The following is an 18,987-nucleotide window of genomic DNA, read 5'->3' as shown; positions in this document are numbered from 1 at the left end:
CGGCTTGAACGGCTGTAACTCAAGATTAAAACGGTGGTCGAGACCAGAATCCGGCACCTGTTGTGCTGAGACAGGTTTGACATTGGGCGACGAGAAAAGAGAATTCCAGAGGCTGTCTAACGATACCAGTAGTATATCCGTCGCAAAAGTCGTATTTATAGATCGGATCCGCCCTTGTTTACTTTGTTTGGACGGGCCCACTCGTTCCCCCGCGCGTACCTTCCTCCAACATCAACAACAACATCACCACCACTACCAGTCGCTCCTTCTGCGCGCGATCCCGCGCACTTCACTATGGCGACAGCGGCGCCTACCAGCGCTCCGCTGGCTGACCTGCCGCTGGAGCAACTCACTCTCTACCACGCCGTCGATAGCTGCCTGTCCTCCGTCTTGATCTTCCACGGCCCCGTTGCAACCGCCAATGCAACCGTTAGCAGCTCACGCATCCAAGCCCACGTCCTTTCCCCTGCTGGATTCCACAGTTATCCTCGAATGACCGTGTCCCCCGCCGCGCCACTGTACGCCGCAGTTAACCACCTACCTCGAGAGAAACAAGGAGATGAGGTGTGCCGTGGGCTGGCGGTCAGCATGTTGAAATACTTCACTGAGCTTTCTGATCCGGTGAAGCACCGCCTCATGGATTCCGCGCGACGGCCAGGTGGAAAGATCCCGAGGGTATTTGATGAGATGCATGCGGCGGATTTGGCCAACCGAATGGTGAAGGTTGAGAACCAATCCGAGATCACACGCGACATTCGGAGCGCGTTTGGTGAGCGCAAAGTACCCTGGGTTGATGTCGATGTTTTTCTGCCAGCAGGCACCATACAGAAGGCTCGGCGCGGCAGTGCGGAGGCGGACATTGAGGAGCATCAGGATCTTGATTATGGACCATACACACCGCTTATAGAGACATTGGGGGAACCGATGTTTTTACCGACTTCACGATTGAAGCGAGCTCCGTCGCAGCCGACCAATGCCAGCAAGTCGAGAATTTTTTCCAGGAGCCAGAAAGAGGCTCTTCGCCTCACGATGTGTGAACTGGTCGACACCGAGGAACGATATGTCGCCAAACTATACACCCTCGTTCATGAAGTAGCAGATGAGTTTCGCCAGAAGGCTCGAGAAAGAGAACCATCGAGTAGCAGCCCCGACGAGACCGCTTTGCAAAGCCTGTTTCCGCCGTGTTTGAACGAGATCTTGGAAGTCAACCATGGATTCTTGAATGTCATTCGCCAGGTTCTCGACGAGACAGAGAAAGATGCCATGTCAGACATTAGTCAGGATACCGAACTCCCTTCATCTGGGTCGCATCGGAACGTGTCAAGGGATGGCCAGGATGCTATTGGTGCGGTTGCCTTTGCAAAAGCCCTTCTAGAATGGCTGCCGCGCTTCTCGCAGCCATACGCGGACTACATGAGGGTCAACACAGGGTTTACATCGACCCTCAGTTCGTTCACGAAAGACAAGAATTCAAGTTTCTCAGAAAAGGTTTACGAGACCGGAGAGCAGAGACTACGCTCACTTCTGATGGAACCTGTCCAACGACTGCCTCGATACAGCTTATTGATTGACACCATGACCGGCAATTTGCCTCTAGTTCATCCAGCTGTGCGGCCTCTGTTGAGGGCGCGCGACATCATCAAGGATATCTGTGCCCTGGACAACCCTTCACCATCCAGTCATGCGCAGAGCTTGCAACGGTTAAGGGAACTCGTTGACGGGTGGCCAGCAAAGATATTCCCCGAGGGTCGGCTGATCACAGCGGTTGATTTCCACGAGGTCGCTCCCCCGTATCGCCTTGATGCACAGGTGCCTGGTCCCAGTGCCGGGCTGATGTTGCTCTACAAGAACTGTTTGGTTATGTTGGTGAAACCGGCAGAAAGCAGAACCACTGCCCGGGGCTTGCTTGCCGACATTGACAATGCCGTGTCGACGACAAATGACGTGCCCGGATCGTTACCATCCTCAGAGCTCAAGGTTGCGCAAGTCATGGAACTCCATACAGTCCGCTGTATGCAGTCCGCGTGTGGTCGAATCCTCTTCATTGTGCCGGCCTCAGCCAAGCACAAGACCAGCCAGCGTAGCGGAGACCTACTGGCGCTGGAGTTGACCGCCACGTACGAAGGCAAAGCCACTCGGTTGATCGAAGAAATTGCCAAGGCAAAGATCGAAGGACGATTCTCCGAGCAAGAGCGCGAAGAAGGCAAATGGACTCTGCGCAGTCCTGCTGGGTCGGTGGGTAACGTTGGTATTCTCGCATGTGTCTTCGAGGAGGGTCCCTCTACGAACCACCAAATCCAACCGTCGCCCATCCGTGTCGTCTTCAACACTTCCAAGGCAATATGTGAGCAGATGCTTAGCAACACTAACCTGGAGGCCATTGTTTCAATATCTCGGAACGGAGACCTTTACAGAGTGGACGTCGACTCGGTGATCGGTTCAGTGTCTACAGATATGGTTCTCGTGGACAGCTTCATCGCGACTCTCTCGAAGCGCCGTAAGCTTGATCCAAGATATTAGTATTAATTCCCCAGCTAACACTCAACACCTAGTTCAAAATCTAATTTCGCCTCTCCATGGTCCCCCAAATCCGGTCTTGACAGCACCGCTAGTCAATTCGAATTTTGAGATTATTCGCTACCTCACGAGCAACTTGCTCACGCATGTCAAGTCCTCCCGAGGATTCCGGCCACCCTCCCCAACCAAACTCTTGTCAAATCTTCTCGGTGGGAATCAATCGCGCGACAATGTCCCAACTATTAAAGCTCCAAGTTCGGCGACATTGACGGGCGAATTCCCCAAAATCCCGCCGCCGAGGGGCAATTTGTCGAGGTCAAACACCCTGCCATCTACGTTCCCTGCGAAAGACAAGGAAAAAGAAGAGGGCTCGAACCGAATTTCAGTTGTTGGACCACCGGCCGCGAAAGGACCAGATGGCCAATCTGGCTCTTTGGAGCAGACACTTGCTGCTTACGTGTTGTCTCTACAATCGCGTAGCGGCAATATCCTGGGGCGTATGCTTCGTGCACGAGAGCACGTCGACCGAGCGCCCGTCAACGAGCTTTATAACATCTTGCTCGAAGATCCCAGCAAGATCCAAGCAGCAGCGGAAGTACCTGTGGATACTCTCTTCGTCGCTTTTGAAACATTCATGGCAAATGCGTGGAGGAGCCATATGGGCCCAGTTTTGGATGCGTCATCCTTGAAGCTGCTGCAAACCCAGTTCGATTCCATGTTCCCACGCGACTTTGACGAGAACTTTCGACGGTTTTTGGCGGATATCAGCCCACAAAATCGTCGTGCCTTGGCAGCCATCATTCGCCTGCTTGCTGAATTGCTGGATGCGTCTGGTAACGATGGAGACCGAGGCGCTTTAACAGTGGCCTTCGCAGAGGTGCTGACAGAGGAAGGTGATCCTGTACAACATGTTTCTCTTTTGGATCGACTAGTCGAGGATTTCGATAGCCTCTTCGAAGAATTTGTTCCTGGCGGAGCCTCCGTGGAAGGCACATTGACTTGTGACCAGACGAAGCCATCGCATAATACCGGCTCTGTGGGCTCCAATGCCTCATCCTTCCGAAAACGCTTCGGATTCAGCCTGCATCACGACAAGCCGAAAAATGAAGGAGAGAGCAAGGTGGCCTCGATCCTGCGAACCTTGAGCAAGAAGCAAAGTCCAGCTGGTTCAGAGCCTGGCACTCCTAAAGGCTCTTTGATTCGCTCCAAGTCCACTGATGTGGATGTGCGTTTGGGACTTCTGCGGCCTTCCTCACGCGATCACCCATATGGCTTCGCGTCTGAGGAGCAGATATCAAGACCCGGAACTGGGTTTGAGCAGCCGCCTTCCCTTTCATCCATCCAAGGCATATCGCATGATGGCGTGGTGAAGATTCGCAGGAAGCGGAGAAGCTCATTGTCCGACTTTCGACCTCCTACTGCTGGGTCGGATGCATCCAACATCTCGCCGATTCATCCGCTGCGTCCAGTGACACCATCCAATCGGCCCCAGATAGAGCCAACCACACCCAAAACACAGTCCAGACCACAGAGCAGCTACTTGCGAGCTTCACCTGCAAGAAGCTCGTCCCCAATGAAAAGTAGCTCTCCCGCGCGCTTTGGCTCTCCAATAAGGAGAATGTCGCCCCCTCCTCGCCCAAGTACTCCCAGTCGGAAGGAGAACATTGATCCTAAGACGCCGCTGACTGAGCGCATTGCAAAGGCAAACCCCGATGCTCAAGACTCGCCGCTCCAAGAATCTAAGAGGCGTTCCCGGGCAACCAGCATTCCACAGAGGACGCCAGGTCTTCGGGAACGTCCCAGCACCAATGGCTCTGATACCAAGCGGCCGCAGTCCTCCTCCTCATCGCCGCAAAAGTCGCAGAAACTACGCATGCAGAGCCCCCAAAAGCTTCGCGATCGCGTACAAAACGAGAAGAAAGCTCAGGCAACAAGTCAGCTCAGTCTGAGGGACGAGCTTACAGCACTTAACGACGAACTTCGAACATTGAAGCTCACACCAACAAAACAATCCGGCTTGATGCAGTCCGTCCACGCCCCTTCCAGTGATAATACATCCCTTGAATCACGGATGCGAAATCTCGAAGCCAGATTTGACATGATGAGCGGCGAATATAATGGTCGCACGGCGGCAATCGAAAAAGATCTTGAGTCATCCCTTCTTGTCAGCGAGAAACGCGTGAAGAAGCTGGACGAGCTTTATCGAGAAGCGAGTGCCGAGAATGAAGCGCTCTATGATCGATTCAACTCCGAGCTCAGTAAAATTGCTCGGGACGTACGCTCGGGCAACGCAGAAGATGCTTTGAGAGCTCAGTTGACAACTGCGCTAGATGAAATTGGCCGCCTCAAGAAGGAAAACTTTCGATTGAAAAGGGAAATCGGAGGTCTTCGAGCGCAGCAGGCTGCAGTTTCTCTGCTGAGAGCCAGTGAACAGTGAATGTTGCCACACTGGGAATGGCCGTGTTCTCACAATTTGGCCTCTTGGTGCGGACGAAACTTCTATCTTTACCGCTACATACCCACCTCCTTTCTTTTTCTTTGTATCGTGATACCACACATATCTCTCTCCTGCGACCACTTCCCTCATTGCAAAGCCCGGAGGTTTTTCTAATTTGTGCATTCATTCCGCCTTCTTGTCACTTTCTACATCGGGTCCATCCATACGCACATTAGGGGTTTGAAAGCATGTATTGCATAGCCAAGGAGATCAATTCTGCGAGGCTCTGTTTCTTTTTTTTTTTTTTTTTTTTTTTTTAACTAGGTTTTGTTTTCCTGTACCATAGCGGTTGCCGCTGCATTTTCTTCCATCGGCAAACCCATAAGGCTCAATGTCTCGGTGTCAATCATTTTGTACATCCATTGCCATGTGATCCTCCATTCTCTTCCAGCGTAGTAGACATTGATCTTGCTCGCGAGCTTTGTCCCACCCCCAATTAGACGGTAGCCTATGGTCGGTAGGGCGAGGAGCTGCTCCTCCACTTCGTCTTCTGGCAACCCGGATTCCGACGCATGGCTTCTTGTCACAGTTAACAGAGGAATAGTGAAGCGCGCAGACCCGGTAGTTTCCTGCGCAAGAGCTTTTCGCAGACCAGCCAGGCGCATCGCAGGCTTGAAGTTCTTCGGATTTGCGGGTGCGAAAATCTCCGGTTCGTCGTTTTGAGCCTTCTGAAGATCACCTGGCTGCAGTGGTCGAAGTACAAAGGCGATTTTTTCGTCGGGGTTTTGCTTATGGGTGGGATGGTCTTCGGTAGGAGTCATGGAGAACCGGAACCAGAATCTGTCATCCCACAATATCCAAGGCGTGACAGAGTGGTTTTTTGACGTGTGACGATTTGACCCGAGGGCGGGGATATCCAGTCGAGTAATTGGAACATCCGATGGACTGCGTCTGATCGGCTGGCGGGATAGATACCAAACACTGTCTGCCATAGAACCAAAGGCCGGCGGTGTGCCTGAAGACGCGGATGGAGCTTCAGTCATACTGGATACTTCCTTCTCAAGAGGCTGAAATATGACGCCTCCCAGTGTGAAGGGACGACGCTCTTGGTTCTTGACACTGGTTGAACGGGAAGTTTCATTTGAATCATCTGTAGGAGGAAAGACTTGTGAGACAAATGGCTCGAAGCTGGGCAATGGGTAGTGATTCTCTGGAACAGGAGCAATCAGCCCCGTAATGCGGCGTAGGGTGAGAGCCTGGATTTGCCGGAGTTTGAATGCAGATAGGTTGGTTAGAGCGGAGATGCTGTCATTGGGAGATTCTGAGCCCAGGGGGGCTTTGCCGAACGAGACTACTGCTGCCCCTGTTTGGAAATTAAAGTCCAAAATCCGGCATTCACTTGCAAGGAGTTTGTTTGAGAGCTCGGTTGAGCTCCGTAAGAGGGTCTGTTTCGATCGGATCATGGATAGGATTGAAGAAGGCTGCAGAGCACGGGGAAACGAGTCGGAGGCGAGCAGACTGCGAACGGTGTTGCGTGCAGTGAGAGTTGGATCAAAATTTGTAGGGTCGGAGACGTAGGGGACATTGTTTTCACGGCAAGTCGCTATCAAATTGGCTTTGGGGAATGAGAGGAGCGGACGGCAGATGAGAATGCCACCAGATGAGATGGATGGGTTGGGCATCATATTCCTGGCAAGTCTATGAAGTGGTTTTGTTTTGGCTGAAGGCCCAGAGCTGAAGGTCCCTCGGTTGCGATCGTTCACCCGAACGTGCACACGAGAAGTGCTGTCCTGGCGTGTGGGAGCCTTCATTAAAGACCCGCTCTCCGAAACTCCAAATATGCCATAGCACTCTGGAATATGGGCTATTGGCGAAATTCCAGTGAGGCCTATCCCTCGTGCTCCGGAGGCCAAGCGACAAATGGCCGTTTCGACATTGTCGTCCTGGTGATGGCCCATGAGCAGGGTCTTGATGTCGCTGTCTCGACAGGCAGTACCAAGGGCCTGAAAGCGGAGCGTACGAGCGTAGGTTTCAAAGGCGGATGGAATTAATGGACCCGAAGCTTTTTTTGATGACAATGCTCGTTCTTCACCAAGGATAAACTGCGACCAGTCTAGCTCGAGGATCTGGGTTTTTATACCTGAAAATGCTAGTCAGCCAAAAAAATTCAGTAGACCCAGATATATGTGACATGTAAACTCGGAGGTGATACCCAGGTCAGAGAGCCAGCCAGCTACTGTCTTTGCCTCGCGGCTACTTTCCGCGCGGGCGCGGTGGTCGACTACGAACGCAGTCACTGATATAGTATCGTCTGCGATACTGCCCGAGTGGATCTCCAGCTGCCGGCACAGATAGGCCAGAGCCATGGAATCAGCGCCGCCGCTTACCGCGAGTCCTGGATTCATAGTCAGAGAGCAATGATAAAATCAAGACGGACAATTTGACAAACCAAGGGAGCGCGGAAGACGGGCAGTGGCATAGTTCCTGGCTGTTGAATTCAAGCCATTTTCATTTATACTCTGAGCTTCTCGTATACGGCGAAGTTCCACCCATCGCGAGGCAGCCCACGAGCTTCGGAACTGCTCGAGAAATTGGGTGACTGAGATGGGTCCTGAGAGGCTCTTCGGCACACTAAAGGCCATAATGCCTCACGCTTAGACTATAGAAGTCGAAGTCATCATTTCATTAAGAAAATTGATGTTTTCATCCTGGGTAATGCAGTCATGCAAGGTGCACAGGAGAAACTACTACGTAGAGTAGAGCTCTCCTATCGATATCGATCGGAGCGGGGAATCGAATTCACCGAGGCACATGATTGTGCTAACCCTTTTGGGGACTATGTTTCCAAAGTACAATCAATAATTGTTCAGACAGGAATTATAAACAAGAATGTTTGGATCTGTTCCTCAAGGATCAATCTGGTGTTCTAATCTTCTTGAAATAGAACAAAATATCTGCCGACAGGCAGGGGAATAGATACAAGACGATGCAACCCTTCCATCGCATAGGACAGGTCACATGGTCATGGACTAAATTTAGTTATGCGCATCAATGAATAGGAATTCAAATGGCTTGCAAAAACTCCATATTCTTGATATTTTTAAATGTATACTAGTTTTCAAGAATGTAGGTCACGCGCCAACTATCGACGTCAACAAGAATTGACCCAATGGAGATCGACGTTCAGGCCCCCAACATTGGATCTAAAAATACAATGTCTTCAAAGGCTTTACTTAGATGGTCCAATGCATTAATGAGATACATTAAGTCGTCCGAGACATTGGCAAACTGTTAGGGCGCCTTAGGCCCTAATTATCTGGACATTCATTCGTCCGCCAAGAGGCAAGGAGGTGGCAAAAGGTGACTGATTTCTGAGCGTCATAATCAAGGCTGGAGGTATATAAAGGGCAGTAATTGCACCCCAAAAATCCGTCATCCTCACAATCAATCAACCACATTCAGAATCAACCAGCCTGTACCAACCTCTCACATCAACGTCCATCATGAAGTTCAGCACTGCTATCATCCTTGCGGCATCCGTCTCTGTGGCTGCTGCCTGGAATGTCACAGAATACACCGACTCCGAGTGCTCAGAGAATGGCGAAAGTCTAGTTGAAACCGGAGATATTGGCTGCGTGATGGTTTCTGGAGAAAATGTCAACTCAATCAAAGTTAGCGATCTGCCTGACGACATGGTGTTTATCGGATCCAGTGGTGGAGGATGCGATTATTTTCACCAGTCCGGTGGCAACGGTTGCTACACCCAGGGCCAAGGATTCCTGTCCTGGACTGTGTTCAAGTATGTTCTTTGCTGCTTACCAAAATTTAATCAAGATACTAATATGATTTATATAGGAACACATAAAATAACCTTTGGATAAGGCATAACTACCACAAGAGTCGATTATACGATTGATAAACTTTATGACAGAATGGCGAAGGGCTATAATACAGTACAAATAATTTAGAAGAACTATCTATCAACACATTCCGATTTTTAATTACTTGAACTAATGTTAAAAAGATGTCGGTACCTAAGGCAGATTAACATAGCTCACGCCGCACTTCCACAGCCCTAACCGGAGCTATTAATCCCAGCAGCTGATCCGCTCTCGCTCTTGTCCCGAATAGGAGTTTAGGCGATACCGCGAATAGTCGGAAAAGTGGGCCTTGGAGTGTGTGGGGTTCCCGGTCGAATTTCGGAGCATTCCCGAGTGAGGGGGAATCACCCCCAGATTATTGTCAAACTCGGTGAATCCTTGTCTCTCGACAAGTGGAAGGCAGTGTCGACAATGTTTTATCAATGGCAGCAGCACACCGACCTCGACAGGCGCCATCGTCCTCGTACGCGCAATGGCTGCCTGACATGCAGGTGAGTTACGACCCTTACAATTTGCTGGTACAACGCTAAGCTCAACAAAAAGGCGTCGGAAAGTCCGATGCGATGAACAGCATCCGAAATGTAGCCACTGCAAAAGGCTGCGGCTAGACTGTTCATGGCAGCAAGATACGACACCAAGATTCAATAACAAAAAGAAAGTGCGAGCACATCGCCTGATACGCGATCAGGCGGAGTCCGGAACGAACAAAGAAAAAGTCACCACCACTAGCTCATCGCCCGCGCCTGGTACAACACCTGCCCCACTGCAGGAGAGTGCCGATGATTCGGCTTTCAACAAGATCTTCAACTATGCAAGTTTCATGTGGGACGACCTCTCACCAAACTTGTCCCCGAATTGGGATACCGTGGACATGAATACCTCGGAAGATCTGGTGTCTTGGCCCGAGATGTCGCTTCCAATCCCAGCTCCATTGGGACTACCCCTATCGAGCTCTGTGACAAGCTCCGGAGCGCTCGTTGAACGCCGTTCAAAGAACAACCTTGGATCCCCAACACCATCGACACGCTTCTCAATCGGATGGAGCGAATCTCAGCTAGCGGAATATTTTGCTCACTCGGCCGCGCCGCCAATCCTAGCTACCGTGGAAACGAGTGCACGTTGGCTTTGGATGCGGAAGGAGCTGACATCGATGGCCTCGACCTCAGAGATGGTCAAGTTTGGAGTCATTGCATTTGTGGCGCTGGAGTTGGAGTCTGCATGTGCACTTGAGCCGGCCACCTACTCGCGATATTACCGCACGGCAAAAGAGAGACTGACCGAGAATCTGGATGAAATCAGTAAAGACAAAAGCATTCTTGTCTCACAATTACGACCTATCCTAGCCGTGTTATTTCTGCTATCATATATCGACTTGCTGACAAAAGACGTCTCTAATGTCCACGCTAATCTACGACATGGCTTCAATGCTTTGCAGATGGTGGATATTGAATCCCTGGGAGTGACAGGTAATACCCCCAAATTGTATGAAACTTCTTTTGCTAACCCGTTCTTTATAGAAAAACGTCTTGTATCGTGGCTCCGACTACTAGACGCCCGGGCCGCGGGTGTCGGAGGAGAGGGACTTTTCCTTAACGAAGATGACAGCGCAATAAGCACGGATCTCCGGTCCCCCGACAGCTCAATGGAGGAAATTGATTCCTCACTTGATGATGACGCAGAAGCCGCCCTGGAGGATTTCATCATGCGACCAGCTTTCTTTTTCTTCCAAAAGGTCCAGCTTTTTATGGGCCGGATCTCGAAGATCGACCGCTGGCATCGGCGCCGGGGCACAGTTGAAGACGAAACAGAAGTAATGTTAATTGCGGCCAGGATCAGCCGCGATATCAAAGCCCTGTGGCAACAACGCCCGCCCATGATGGATCATGCTGTCGCCGGCCGGCTGGGACCGCTTCTTTCTCCACGACTGGCAGAGACCACTACGCGGATGATGAGGCTAGCACATGCAAATTTCTTTACTAGCTTTATTCATCTGCATCGGGTTGCCTACAAAAGTGAGTCTGACCCCACTATAATACCTGATGACGAGGCTAACCTCTACGCGCTAGCTTTACCACGCACAACAGATGTTCTCAACGCTATGAGTGAAATTCGCAAAGTAACACGGCTTATTCTTGAAAGCCCCTGCACACCATCTCCCCATGAGATTCCAACCATAAGTACACCAAGCAATTCCACAGGATCTGCGTCGTCGTTGCCCGTGAACATGTTATGGCCGTTGATGATGCTGGGCGTTGAGACCGAAGATCTTGACGAGCGCGTGTGGGTGATATCATGTATTAAAGAGATGGGGAATGTTGCTTCAAATGCTGGTATTACGGCTGATGTTCTTCAAGAAGTTATTCGTCGCCAAGATGAGAACCAGCAACGTATGGACATCAGAGAAGTGATGCACGAGACATTCAATCGGGCGTTTGCCATTGTGTGAAATGTCCATTTATATTCTATAAACATAGAACTTAATTTCATCTCATCTTCAAAGGTCGCCTTCTACTCTCTCAAGCACCTTCAAGTGCTTGAGAACCCAGGCCCGTTTTTCCTCGTTCAAAAACTTTGGATAGGGCCTTCGGCACCAAGCGCTCTCTTCTGGGTAGTCAAGGCACTTCGCAACAGCCCATTTGGTCCCACTGATGCCTTCCTTCCCAAATCCCCACTCGGACACAGCTACCTGAAGCTGCAGTTGCTCTGCCTTGGCGGTCTGACCGGAAGTGTACAGATTGTACAGTTCAACGCAGGTCTGTGTACGCAGAAGTCAGCAATTGGGAATACTGATCAGGAAGGCGTCTACAAACCTTGGGGTATAAATTTCCAACACCTGTAATGCAACCAGCACCACCGACGCTCAGACACGGCACTAACCACTCACTTTGACCAGCCAGGGCCACAAACTCCGGACTTCCATCTAGAGCTCGTCCAAACTTGGCCGTTGTTCTTGCAACGGACGCAATGGACCCACATGTCAGCTTCACAGCCGCGATATTGGGATGCTCGCCGAGCGTCTCCAACATTTCTGAGTTGACATTGAGCCCAGCCGCGACACCGGGGAAGTTATAAATGATGAGGGGAATTGGCGATGCTGTGGCAACCTCCTGAAAGAAGTCGATAATCGCGGCGCTATGCAACGCGAAATGGAAGAACGATGGCACTAGCACCAGAGCAAATTCCGCGCCGGACTCAGCTGCCAGCTTTGTGTCTTGGATAATGGCCTGCGTACATCCTCCAAATGTACCACATGTAATGGGTAGGTCGGGTCGACCGAGCTTCCGTGCCGTGGACCGAGTAAGGCGCACCAACCTCGATTTTTCTTCCGGGGTCAGAGTGGCTGCTTCGCCATTGCTGCCTGCAATGACAATTCCGTGTACACCGCTGCGGACAAGAAATTCAATGTGTCGTTCTTGCAGGTCCCAATCGATGGATTGAGTGGCATCCGACTTGAACCATGTCAGGCTGGGGACGTGGATGCCTGGAGGATAAGGGGATTTGGCCATTGAACCCATGGTGCTTTAACAAAAGAAATAAAATCTGGGCCTTAACTTGAAACCGCCGAACAGGCCCTTAAGAAGAACTATTTGTCTCGACATTAGCGAGGGGTCGCGGTTTCCCCATTGGGATTAGCCGACTACGGCTGGCAACTTTTCATGCTGGCATTCAACCCGGTTCCGACAGAAGATGACAGTGGAGACCGAGGAGAAAAGCGAGTTCAGGGATATTTCGTTAAAAATGGTATTGAACCTCAAAGATCTGGAATATACGCGACATGTCTTCCAAATAGCATAAAATTGTGCCTAGATACCCTGGAATATAACAGATAGTGCCTGCCTCAAACTGTATATTTTGCCGAAATCCGCACAATTTACTCCTTCCAGGACTGACAGCACAAAGAGCTTTGGCTGAATAGCTCCTTCACAGCCTCGGGAGCCTGCGAGGTGTCTTTCCGGCAGAAACACGATGACTGCACTGGGACATCGGCGATGGCAAGAGCCACCTTCAATTGCGGCTCAATTACCCGAGCCTCAGCTGTGCGTTCCAGACGCACTAGACACTCATGGTACCCTTGCAGGGCCCAAACATTGTTCGGATGCTGACGTGCCCGAATCAAGGAGCCGTCCAGACCCAGATCCGCTCGGTATACATCTGCTGCCTCTTCGACACGGCCCTGTTCCAGTAGGAGTGCCGCATACGGATGGCGGGCAGGCTGCATCCAGCTCCAAGGTTCACTGTATCCGAGTCCATCGTCCAGTTCGATCGAGCGGCGCAAGTGCTCGAACGCATGCTCGTGGTTCCCCTTTCGGTACTCCACCTCGCCGTCCAGCATGGCCGTCCCCACGGCTAGGAGGTCGACACACTTGTTAGGGAAATCCAGGCGTGTCTCGGGAACACGCGTGAGTGCTTCTTTATAATTCTCACGCTCCTTCTCTGCAGCCTCGATATTCCCCGTTGCGGCATAAGCGACACCCTTGGCATAGTGGGCGGTTGCAGTCGTGACACAGTACAGTTCTGGGTCATCAGGCAGCGGCATTTCGATAATTTCGTCCCACATGCCGAACCGTACCATGGCATGCGACCGCACGCTCATGAATATCTCGAGCCAGTCTGCCATCGGGGTGAGTAGCTCTTTTGGGAGGGTCGCCTCCAGCCGGTCTGCCGCGTTTAGGGCAACCTGTTTCTGACCCGCAAACATCGCAGCATATATGAGCGTGTGGTAGTTGTGCATACGATAGACCGTATAAAAGTTTGATGGGCCATTAAGTTCCAGGAACTTCTCGTCTGCGCGGGTGGCATGCTGATTGGCCCGGACGGCGCCTCGGTAGTCACCTACCAGCAAATCCAGATGCGAGGGCATGTGATGTACATGGCCACTATCTGGGACCAGCTCGCGCAGCTGGTCGGCTGCTTGCAGGCCCAGTTCCGGTGTCGGCGACATTTCGATCAAATGAATGTATACGTGCAGCAGACCGGGGTGCTGATAGGCATCCTTGTGCGTGAATGCCTTCTCCAGCACAGCTTTGGCATCGAGGGTCCGCGTTCCGGGGTTGGCCTCCCCGGTTTCCAGATTCCAGAGCTTCCAGGGGTTCAAGTTGACCAGGGCATCTGCGTACAAGGTTGCCACGTCGAGATCATCGCCGAAGACCTGATACACGGCTTCCATTGCTTCAGCGTAGGCGCGATTCTGCGACGCATACTGCTCCATACTAGCAGGTTGTTCACTTTGGTAGCGAGCCTGCAATGCTGTGATGAGAACCTGCTCCACGGGCGTCACGCTACTGGCGAGAGCCTGTGCCTTGCGCGAGGCTTTATAGGTACGGCTGGCCACGTCTTCGAGTTGTTCGCCGAAGAACTCCCACGACTGATTGTAGTTAGGGCCGAGGGCATATGCCAGACCCCAATGGGCCATAGCACAGGTGCCATCAAGCGCAAGAGCTTTCTCAAAGCAGGCCACCGCCTCCTGGTGGTTGAAGGAATAGGTCCATGTCAGACCGCGGTTGAACCAGATCTGGGCCTCAGGACTCTTCGTGGTGATCTGCCGTTCAAAGGCGCCCAAGTCATAGTGATACTCGATCAATTTAGGATTGGCTGACATGACTTTAGTTAGGGCACTGTTTGCTAGTTCTAACTAGACTCGGGGTGGCAAGGGAGAGGACATCGATGCGGGGCATTGATATTTGTAATAGCCGATGGTAACCATGAACTAGGTTAAAGGGGCCAACTAAGGCAAACAAACACAAAAGCAACTCTGTTCTTTCCCATACAGACTACACCAGCATGGCCTTTTCAATTTACGATGGAACCATTCTCACGGCCAAAGGCGCCTTGGAGGCCCTGGCCGATATTCTCCGCATAGGCGAGAAGCACCCCAATGCCAACGCCTTGCTCGCCGCCCGACTGGCCGACGACATGAAGCCCTTGACCTTCCAAGTCTACACCGTCACTAGATTTTCAGAGATCATGGTAGCACGGCTGACCGGTCGCGAGAAAATCAACTATGAGGACAACTTCTCTTCGTTCGCCGAAATGTATCAACGCATCGACCAGGTGTTGAAAGCCCTCAACGAGGCCGACAAGGATGAAGTCAATAAGCGGGGCGACCAATCTGAGATGACTGTCTTGCCTTCATTGGAAACAGAAATGACCGGCGCCGCCTTGGCGCACGGGGTTTGCATCCCAAACGTCCTCTTCCATGTTAACATGGCCTATGCCATCATGCGAAAGGAGGGGGTGCCACTAGGAAAACGGGACTATATCATGCCTTTCTTGACCAAACATGTCACTATCTAAGCAGAGGCCGGTAATAGAGGGCTTCGATTGCTGCATTTATCGCCTCGAGGCATACTGAGATCTCTAGCTTCGCATGAAAAGTTGGCTGAACGGGTTCCATGTGATAGATTTCAATGTACTTGGCTCTTGCTCATATATCTAGAACTATAGATACATACAGATGGATCAGGTTGGGTTGATCAGTTGCCGTGATCTAGCTAGGACTCAATTTTACTTCGAACATACACCTACATCGCTCCCATTATCAAACCACCACTGGCATTCCAAGTGATCTTCCTCATGGGACATGTTATCAGACCCCAGACCCCTTAACCATGCACAGGCGGCAAAACCCAGGTGGTCACAGACTTCCGGTAGATTTGGCCAGTCCAGATCTCTCCACTGGAAAAGTTAACGGTAACGTTTCCATCCTGCGGAAACCCGTTATAGATGACTACTGTCCTCGAGTGATCGGGGTTCAAGAACGCGGCCGTCGCAATCTTCTGCTCGATTTCGACATCGAAGCTGGCCGACGTAGAGAGTGCAATGGATCCCCGCGGCACGAACTTGGAGAACTGGCCCATCATGTAGTAATCCGTGGTCTTCTTGTAGGTGCCCGTGGCGGTGTCGACTTCGATGAATCCGCGGCAGGAATTGCATCCTCCCGGAATGTGGGGATTGTAGTCGAATGTTGTTCCGAGCGTCCATGCGATAGAACCAGCTGCCCAGTTCTGAATCGGCCTGTAATGAGAAAAGGTCAGAAAAAAAAAAAAAAAAAAGAATGTTTGTGGTAGGAGTTGAGATACATACCCCATGACAAAGTAGGGAACTTGGTACCACGACGTATAGGGAGATGTCCAGCACTCAGTCATGTACTGCGTCACCTTGGGGTTTCTTTCGTGGAACTGAGTCAGGACATCCCATGTGTTGTTGCTTGCGTAGCAATGCCATGCGACGTTATTAACGTAGTCCCCGGCACCGTCCAGAACGGTCTGCGGGTATTCGGGCACATCTATGAGAGTTGAGTCAGTTTCAGCTCAATATGTAATTAACAGGGCCACGAATCATCACACCTGTGTTGTGGTCGTAAGCCCAGATCTCGGTATTCAGACCGGCACTCTTCAACGAAGGTCCTACATGATTCTGAATGATCGCTGTCGATTCGTTTGCGGGCAGATACATGGTGGGATAGCCCGGGTTGCTATTCAACGGTTCATTCTGGATGGTAATGGCATCCACCTGAACACCCTTCTGCCTAAAGGCTTGGATGTATTTGACGAAATATTCGGCGTAAGAACCTGCCCACTTCATGTTGAAAGTATTGTCGGTTCCATTGCCATCCTGAACATGGTTGTTCTTCATCCAGCCGGGAGGACTCCAGACCGATCCCAGCAACTTGAGGTCAGGGTTGTATTTTTTGAACTCAGCAATCATGTTCACCATGTGATGTCCAGGGTCCTCCAGGCTGAAGTTGGCCACCATCGGGTCGGGAGGAATATTGTTGGGCGTTTGATCGTAGGAGTACTCGTAAGAAGACAGGTCGGAAGCTCCAATCGTATGGCGCATCAAGTTCATTCCCACGGCTTCCGGGCCGTCAATTGTGAGCAATTCAGTAAAGAGGGCCGACCTTTGGGCCCCTGACAAAGCTGAAAAAACGGTGATTGTTGCGTCTGTCACCGCAGCACCAAATCCTACCATCTGCTGCTTGTGGCCGCTGCTGGTATCGTCGACCGCCAGGGACCAGGTCGGGCTGGCACCCGATCCCATGACTGGGGCAGCGTAGGAGGTGAGATTGTAAGCTCCATCGGACGAGGTCACGTAACTGGAGGCAGGCCCCTTCTTCCAGAGCTTTGGTTGAGCCAAGGCGGTAGAGGGCAGAGCAAGGGACAGAGCGCCTGCTACTTTGAGGGCCTGAAGGATAGCCATTTTGAGGTGTGAGACAGGATCAATCTCAAGCTTAACAGGTGTAGGGAAATTGCCGTCCTTTTATAATTGGCAGGCTAGCTTCCTTTCTAGCGGTAAACTTACATTTCTGCTGTGTTTAACTAGTAGACCTAGAGTCGAGACTCTAGTCGTGTAGTAGAAGAAATGGCTAATTGATTGGAAATTTACTCCGGCGGTTAAATCAACGCGGAGTAACGGAGATTAATCGGCATTGGATATCATATCTTTCAATGGTACCTTTAGCTCCATTGAACGCTAAATGCGGGGACAGAGGTACGATGTTTACTGGTAACATTGAACTGTACAACTGAACTCACAATCAAACTATTATTTTACGACATACTAGGATGGTGTGGTGTTCTGGCTTCCAACGAAGGTTTTCCAGTGGGACTTTGGGGAGAAGGATCTGTCGCGAAGGGTGGTGAAGTGCCGAGGCTCTGAAACCGAAGTTACAATTTTAAGGTCTGACAAATGACGCTAATACCCCACGAAGCTGTTAGTTGAATAATAATTTGCCGAAAACGAAAGTCTAAAACAGGCCTTGATTAATTCAGGTTAACATAGTCAGACTGGTGGGGAATAATGATAGCACATCAAGGGCTAGGTACCTTCTAGAATACTACTAAGCCTATTTCTCCTTAATAGAGCTAAGGCCAGGTCACATCTACCTACCTATCTACTGACTGTAACTTGTGCGGTACTTTGAGGTGTTTCATACTTTAGCACTACCACTGTACAGTATTGGCTGATTCACTATTATGCCACAAATTGCACTTAGTAAACCTGACCGCTAGTTCAAGGTCTAGAGGGACCGTCCGAGTGTGTCATCCCAATGATCTGATCACCACGAGATAAATCGACGGGTATTGCTTAATCCTCTAGCGCCCAGAGGCACACTTGTTTATTCCACTGCGTTCCTGAGTCCCCTTGTGTCCGTCGCATCCCCCGTGTTGACTACACTCGATGGCTCCAGAACCATAATAGCACACTCCTGGCCATTGGTGACTGGTCGATGTCGTACGCCTTTAGGGATGACCACCATCTCGCCAGCACCAAGTTGGATGTCCTGTAGATCCTTAGTTTGGTCATTGCCCGGTTCACGTAGTTGGATGGTCAGGTCCCCGGACAGAATGTAGAAGAGCTCGTCTGTGTCGGTATGGCTGTGCCAAACGAACTCCCCGGCCACCTTCACAATTCTCACGTCGTACGCATCGTTGAGCGAGGCCACTCGCTTAGGAGCCCAGTGACGGGTGACTTGCTGGAGCGAGTCTGGTATGGAGACTTTGGTGGGCTGTTGGATACACATCTTCACTGATCTGAAGGAAAGACGGAGGGGGATTGGGGATTTGAAATGACTGCTTGTATAGTTAATGAAGTGATTCTGGGTACCTGGACATATTTATATCCTGATTACTTCAACCCCTCAATGCGAAAGAGCACCACTTTGAAATCCAACCGAAGACGTATCGCAGGGTACGGCCCTCTGATTGGCCATATCCTAGAATGATGCGGCTTATACGGGGAATGATGAGCGGGGTCAACAGTTCTGCGTGATACCAAACCAGTGGAAGGGCGTGCATGTCGCGTAAGGCGCACTCCACTTCTTGGACCAGACCCACCGCGACTTCTTGACGAATCAGTTGCCTGTATTATGTCCTAGGCTCTCTTGTTATTGTGGAAAAATAGAGGGGCAGAGACTGCTGTTTCACCAACTGCCCTCAGAATTGTGACTTGGAGCGAGTGATGAAATCGACTGGCCGAGTACCACCACTATCCCTACACTCTCTCTGGTCAGTCATACCACGTGCGTTTGGTATTACCCCAGAGGCCCCTGGCTCTGCTGCGAGAATTTCTTTTCGTGGCCAGGGGTTCCTAGCCCTTATAGTTGTTTCCTCTAGCTATAGTAGCGGTTCACTAGAGAATATAGTGTATTCT

The 18,987-nt window shown here is 51.0% G+C and overlaps 8 protein-coding genes across 8 annotated transcripts; 3 read left to right on the top strand and 5 right to left on the bottom strand.

Moving 5' to 3' along the window:
- Window positions 1–294: 294 nt before the first annotated feature.
- N7474_000704 (putative Rho guanyl nucleotide exchange factor) lies at window positions 295–4,954 on the top strand (the record flags this gene model as incomplete). Its single annotated transcript, XM_057192119.1, has 2 exons — window positions 295–2,497; window positions 2,553–4,954. 2 exons carry the CDS (start codon window positions 295–297, stop codon window positions 4,952–4,954), a joined length of 4,605 nt encoding a protein of 1,534 aa, XP_057057072.1.
- Window positions 4,955–5,274: 320 nt separating this feature from the next.
- N7474_000703 (tRNA lysidine(34) synthetase) lies at window positions 5,275–7,596 on the bottom strand (the record flags this gene model as incomplete). The annotated part of the gene is made up of 3 exons (XM_057192118.1): window positions 5,275–7,094; window positions 7,167–7,349; window positions 7,404–7,596. 3 exons carry the CDS (start codon window positions 7,594–7,596, stop codon window positions 5,275–5,277), a joined length of 2,196 nt encoding a protein of 731 aa, XP_057057071.1.
- Window positions 7,597–8,457: 861 nt separating this feature from the next.
- N7474_000702 (uncharacterized protein) lies at window positions 8,458–11,281 on the top strand (the record flags this gene model as incomplete). Its single annotated transcript, XM_057192117.1, has 2 exons — window positions 8,458–8,753; window positions 9,565–11,281. The coding sequence occupies 2 exons, from the start codon at window positions 8,458–8,460 to the stop codon at window positions 11,279–11,281; spliced, it is 2,013 nt and encodes a 670-aa protein (XP_057057070.1).
- A 48-nt stretch (window positions 11,282–11,329) lies between these two features.
- N7474_000701 (dihydrodipicolinate synthase family protein) lies at window positions 11,330–12,350 on the bottom strand (the record flags this gene model as incomplete). Its single annotated transcript, XM_057192116.1, has 2 exons — window positions 11,330–11,590; window positions 11,646–12,350. The coding sequence occupies 2 exons, from the start codon at window positions 12,348–12,350 to the stop codon at window positions 11,330–11,332; spliced, it is 966 nt and encodes a 321-aa protein (XP_057057069.1).
- A 356-nt stretch (window positions 12,351–12,706) lies between these two features.
- Window positions 12,707–14,434, bottom strand: N7474_000700 (tetratricopeptide repeat protein; the record flags this gene model as incomplete). The annotated part of the gene is made up of 1 exon (XM_057192115.1): window positions 12,707–14,434. The coding sequence occupies one exon, from the start codon at window positions 14,432–14,434 to the stop codon at window positions 12,707–12,709; it is 1,728 nt and encodes a 575-aa protein (XP_057057068.1).
- A 182-nt stretch (window positions 14,435–14,616) lies between these two features.
- N7474_000699 (DUF1993 domain-containing protein) lies at window positions 14,617–15,129 on the top strand (the record flags this gene model as incomplete). The annotated part of the gene is made up of 1 exon (XM_057192114.1): window positions 14,617–15,129. The coding sequence occupies one exon, from the start codon at window positions 14,617–14,619 to the stop codon at window positions 15,127–15,129; it is 513 nt and encodes a 170-aa protein (XP_057057067.1).
- A 308-nt stretch (window positions 15,130–15,437) lies between these two features.
- On the bottom strand, window positions 15,438–17,034 carry N7474_000698 (glycoside hydrolase family 30 protein; the record flags this gene model as incomplete). Its single annotated transcript, XM_057192113.1, has 3 exons — window positions 15,438–15,849; window positions 15,919–16,120; window positions 16,182–17,034. 3 exons carry the CDS (start codon window positions 17,032–17,034, stop codon window positions 15,438–15,440), a joined length of 1,467 nt encoding a protein of 488 aa, XP_057057066.1.
- Window positions 17,035–17,953: 919 nt separating this feature from the next.
- On the bottom strand, window positions 17,954–18,358 carry N7474_000697 (cupin domain-containing protein; the record flags this gene model as incomplete). Its single annotated transcript, XM_057192112.1, has 1 exon — window positions 17,954–18,358. One exon carries the CDS (start codon window positions 18,356–18,358, stop codon window positions 17,954–17,956), a length of 405 nt encoding a protein of 134 aa, XP_057057065.1.
- Window positions 18,359–18,987: the final 629 nt, after the last annotated feature.

Source organism: Penicillium riverlandense, assembly GCF_028828495.1.
Source record: "Penicillium riverlandense strain IBT 135883 chromosome Unknown utg000001l_segment0_segment0, whole genome shotgun sequence".
Lineage (NCBI taxonomy): Eukaryota > Fungi > Ascomycota > Eurotiomycetes > Eurotiales > Aspergillaceae > Penicillium > Penicillium riverlandense.
This window is presented reverse-complemented; position numbering and strand designations above follow the sequence as displayed.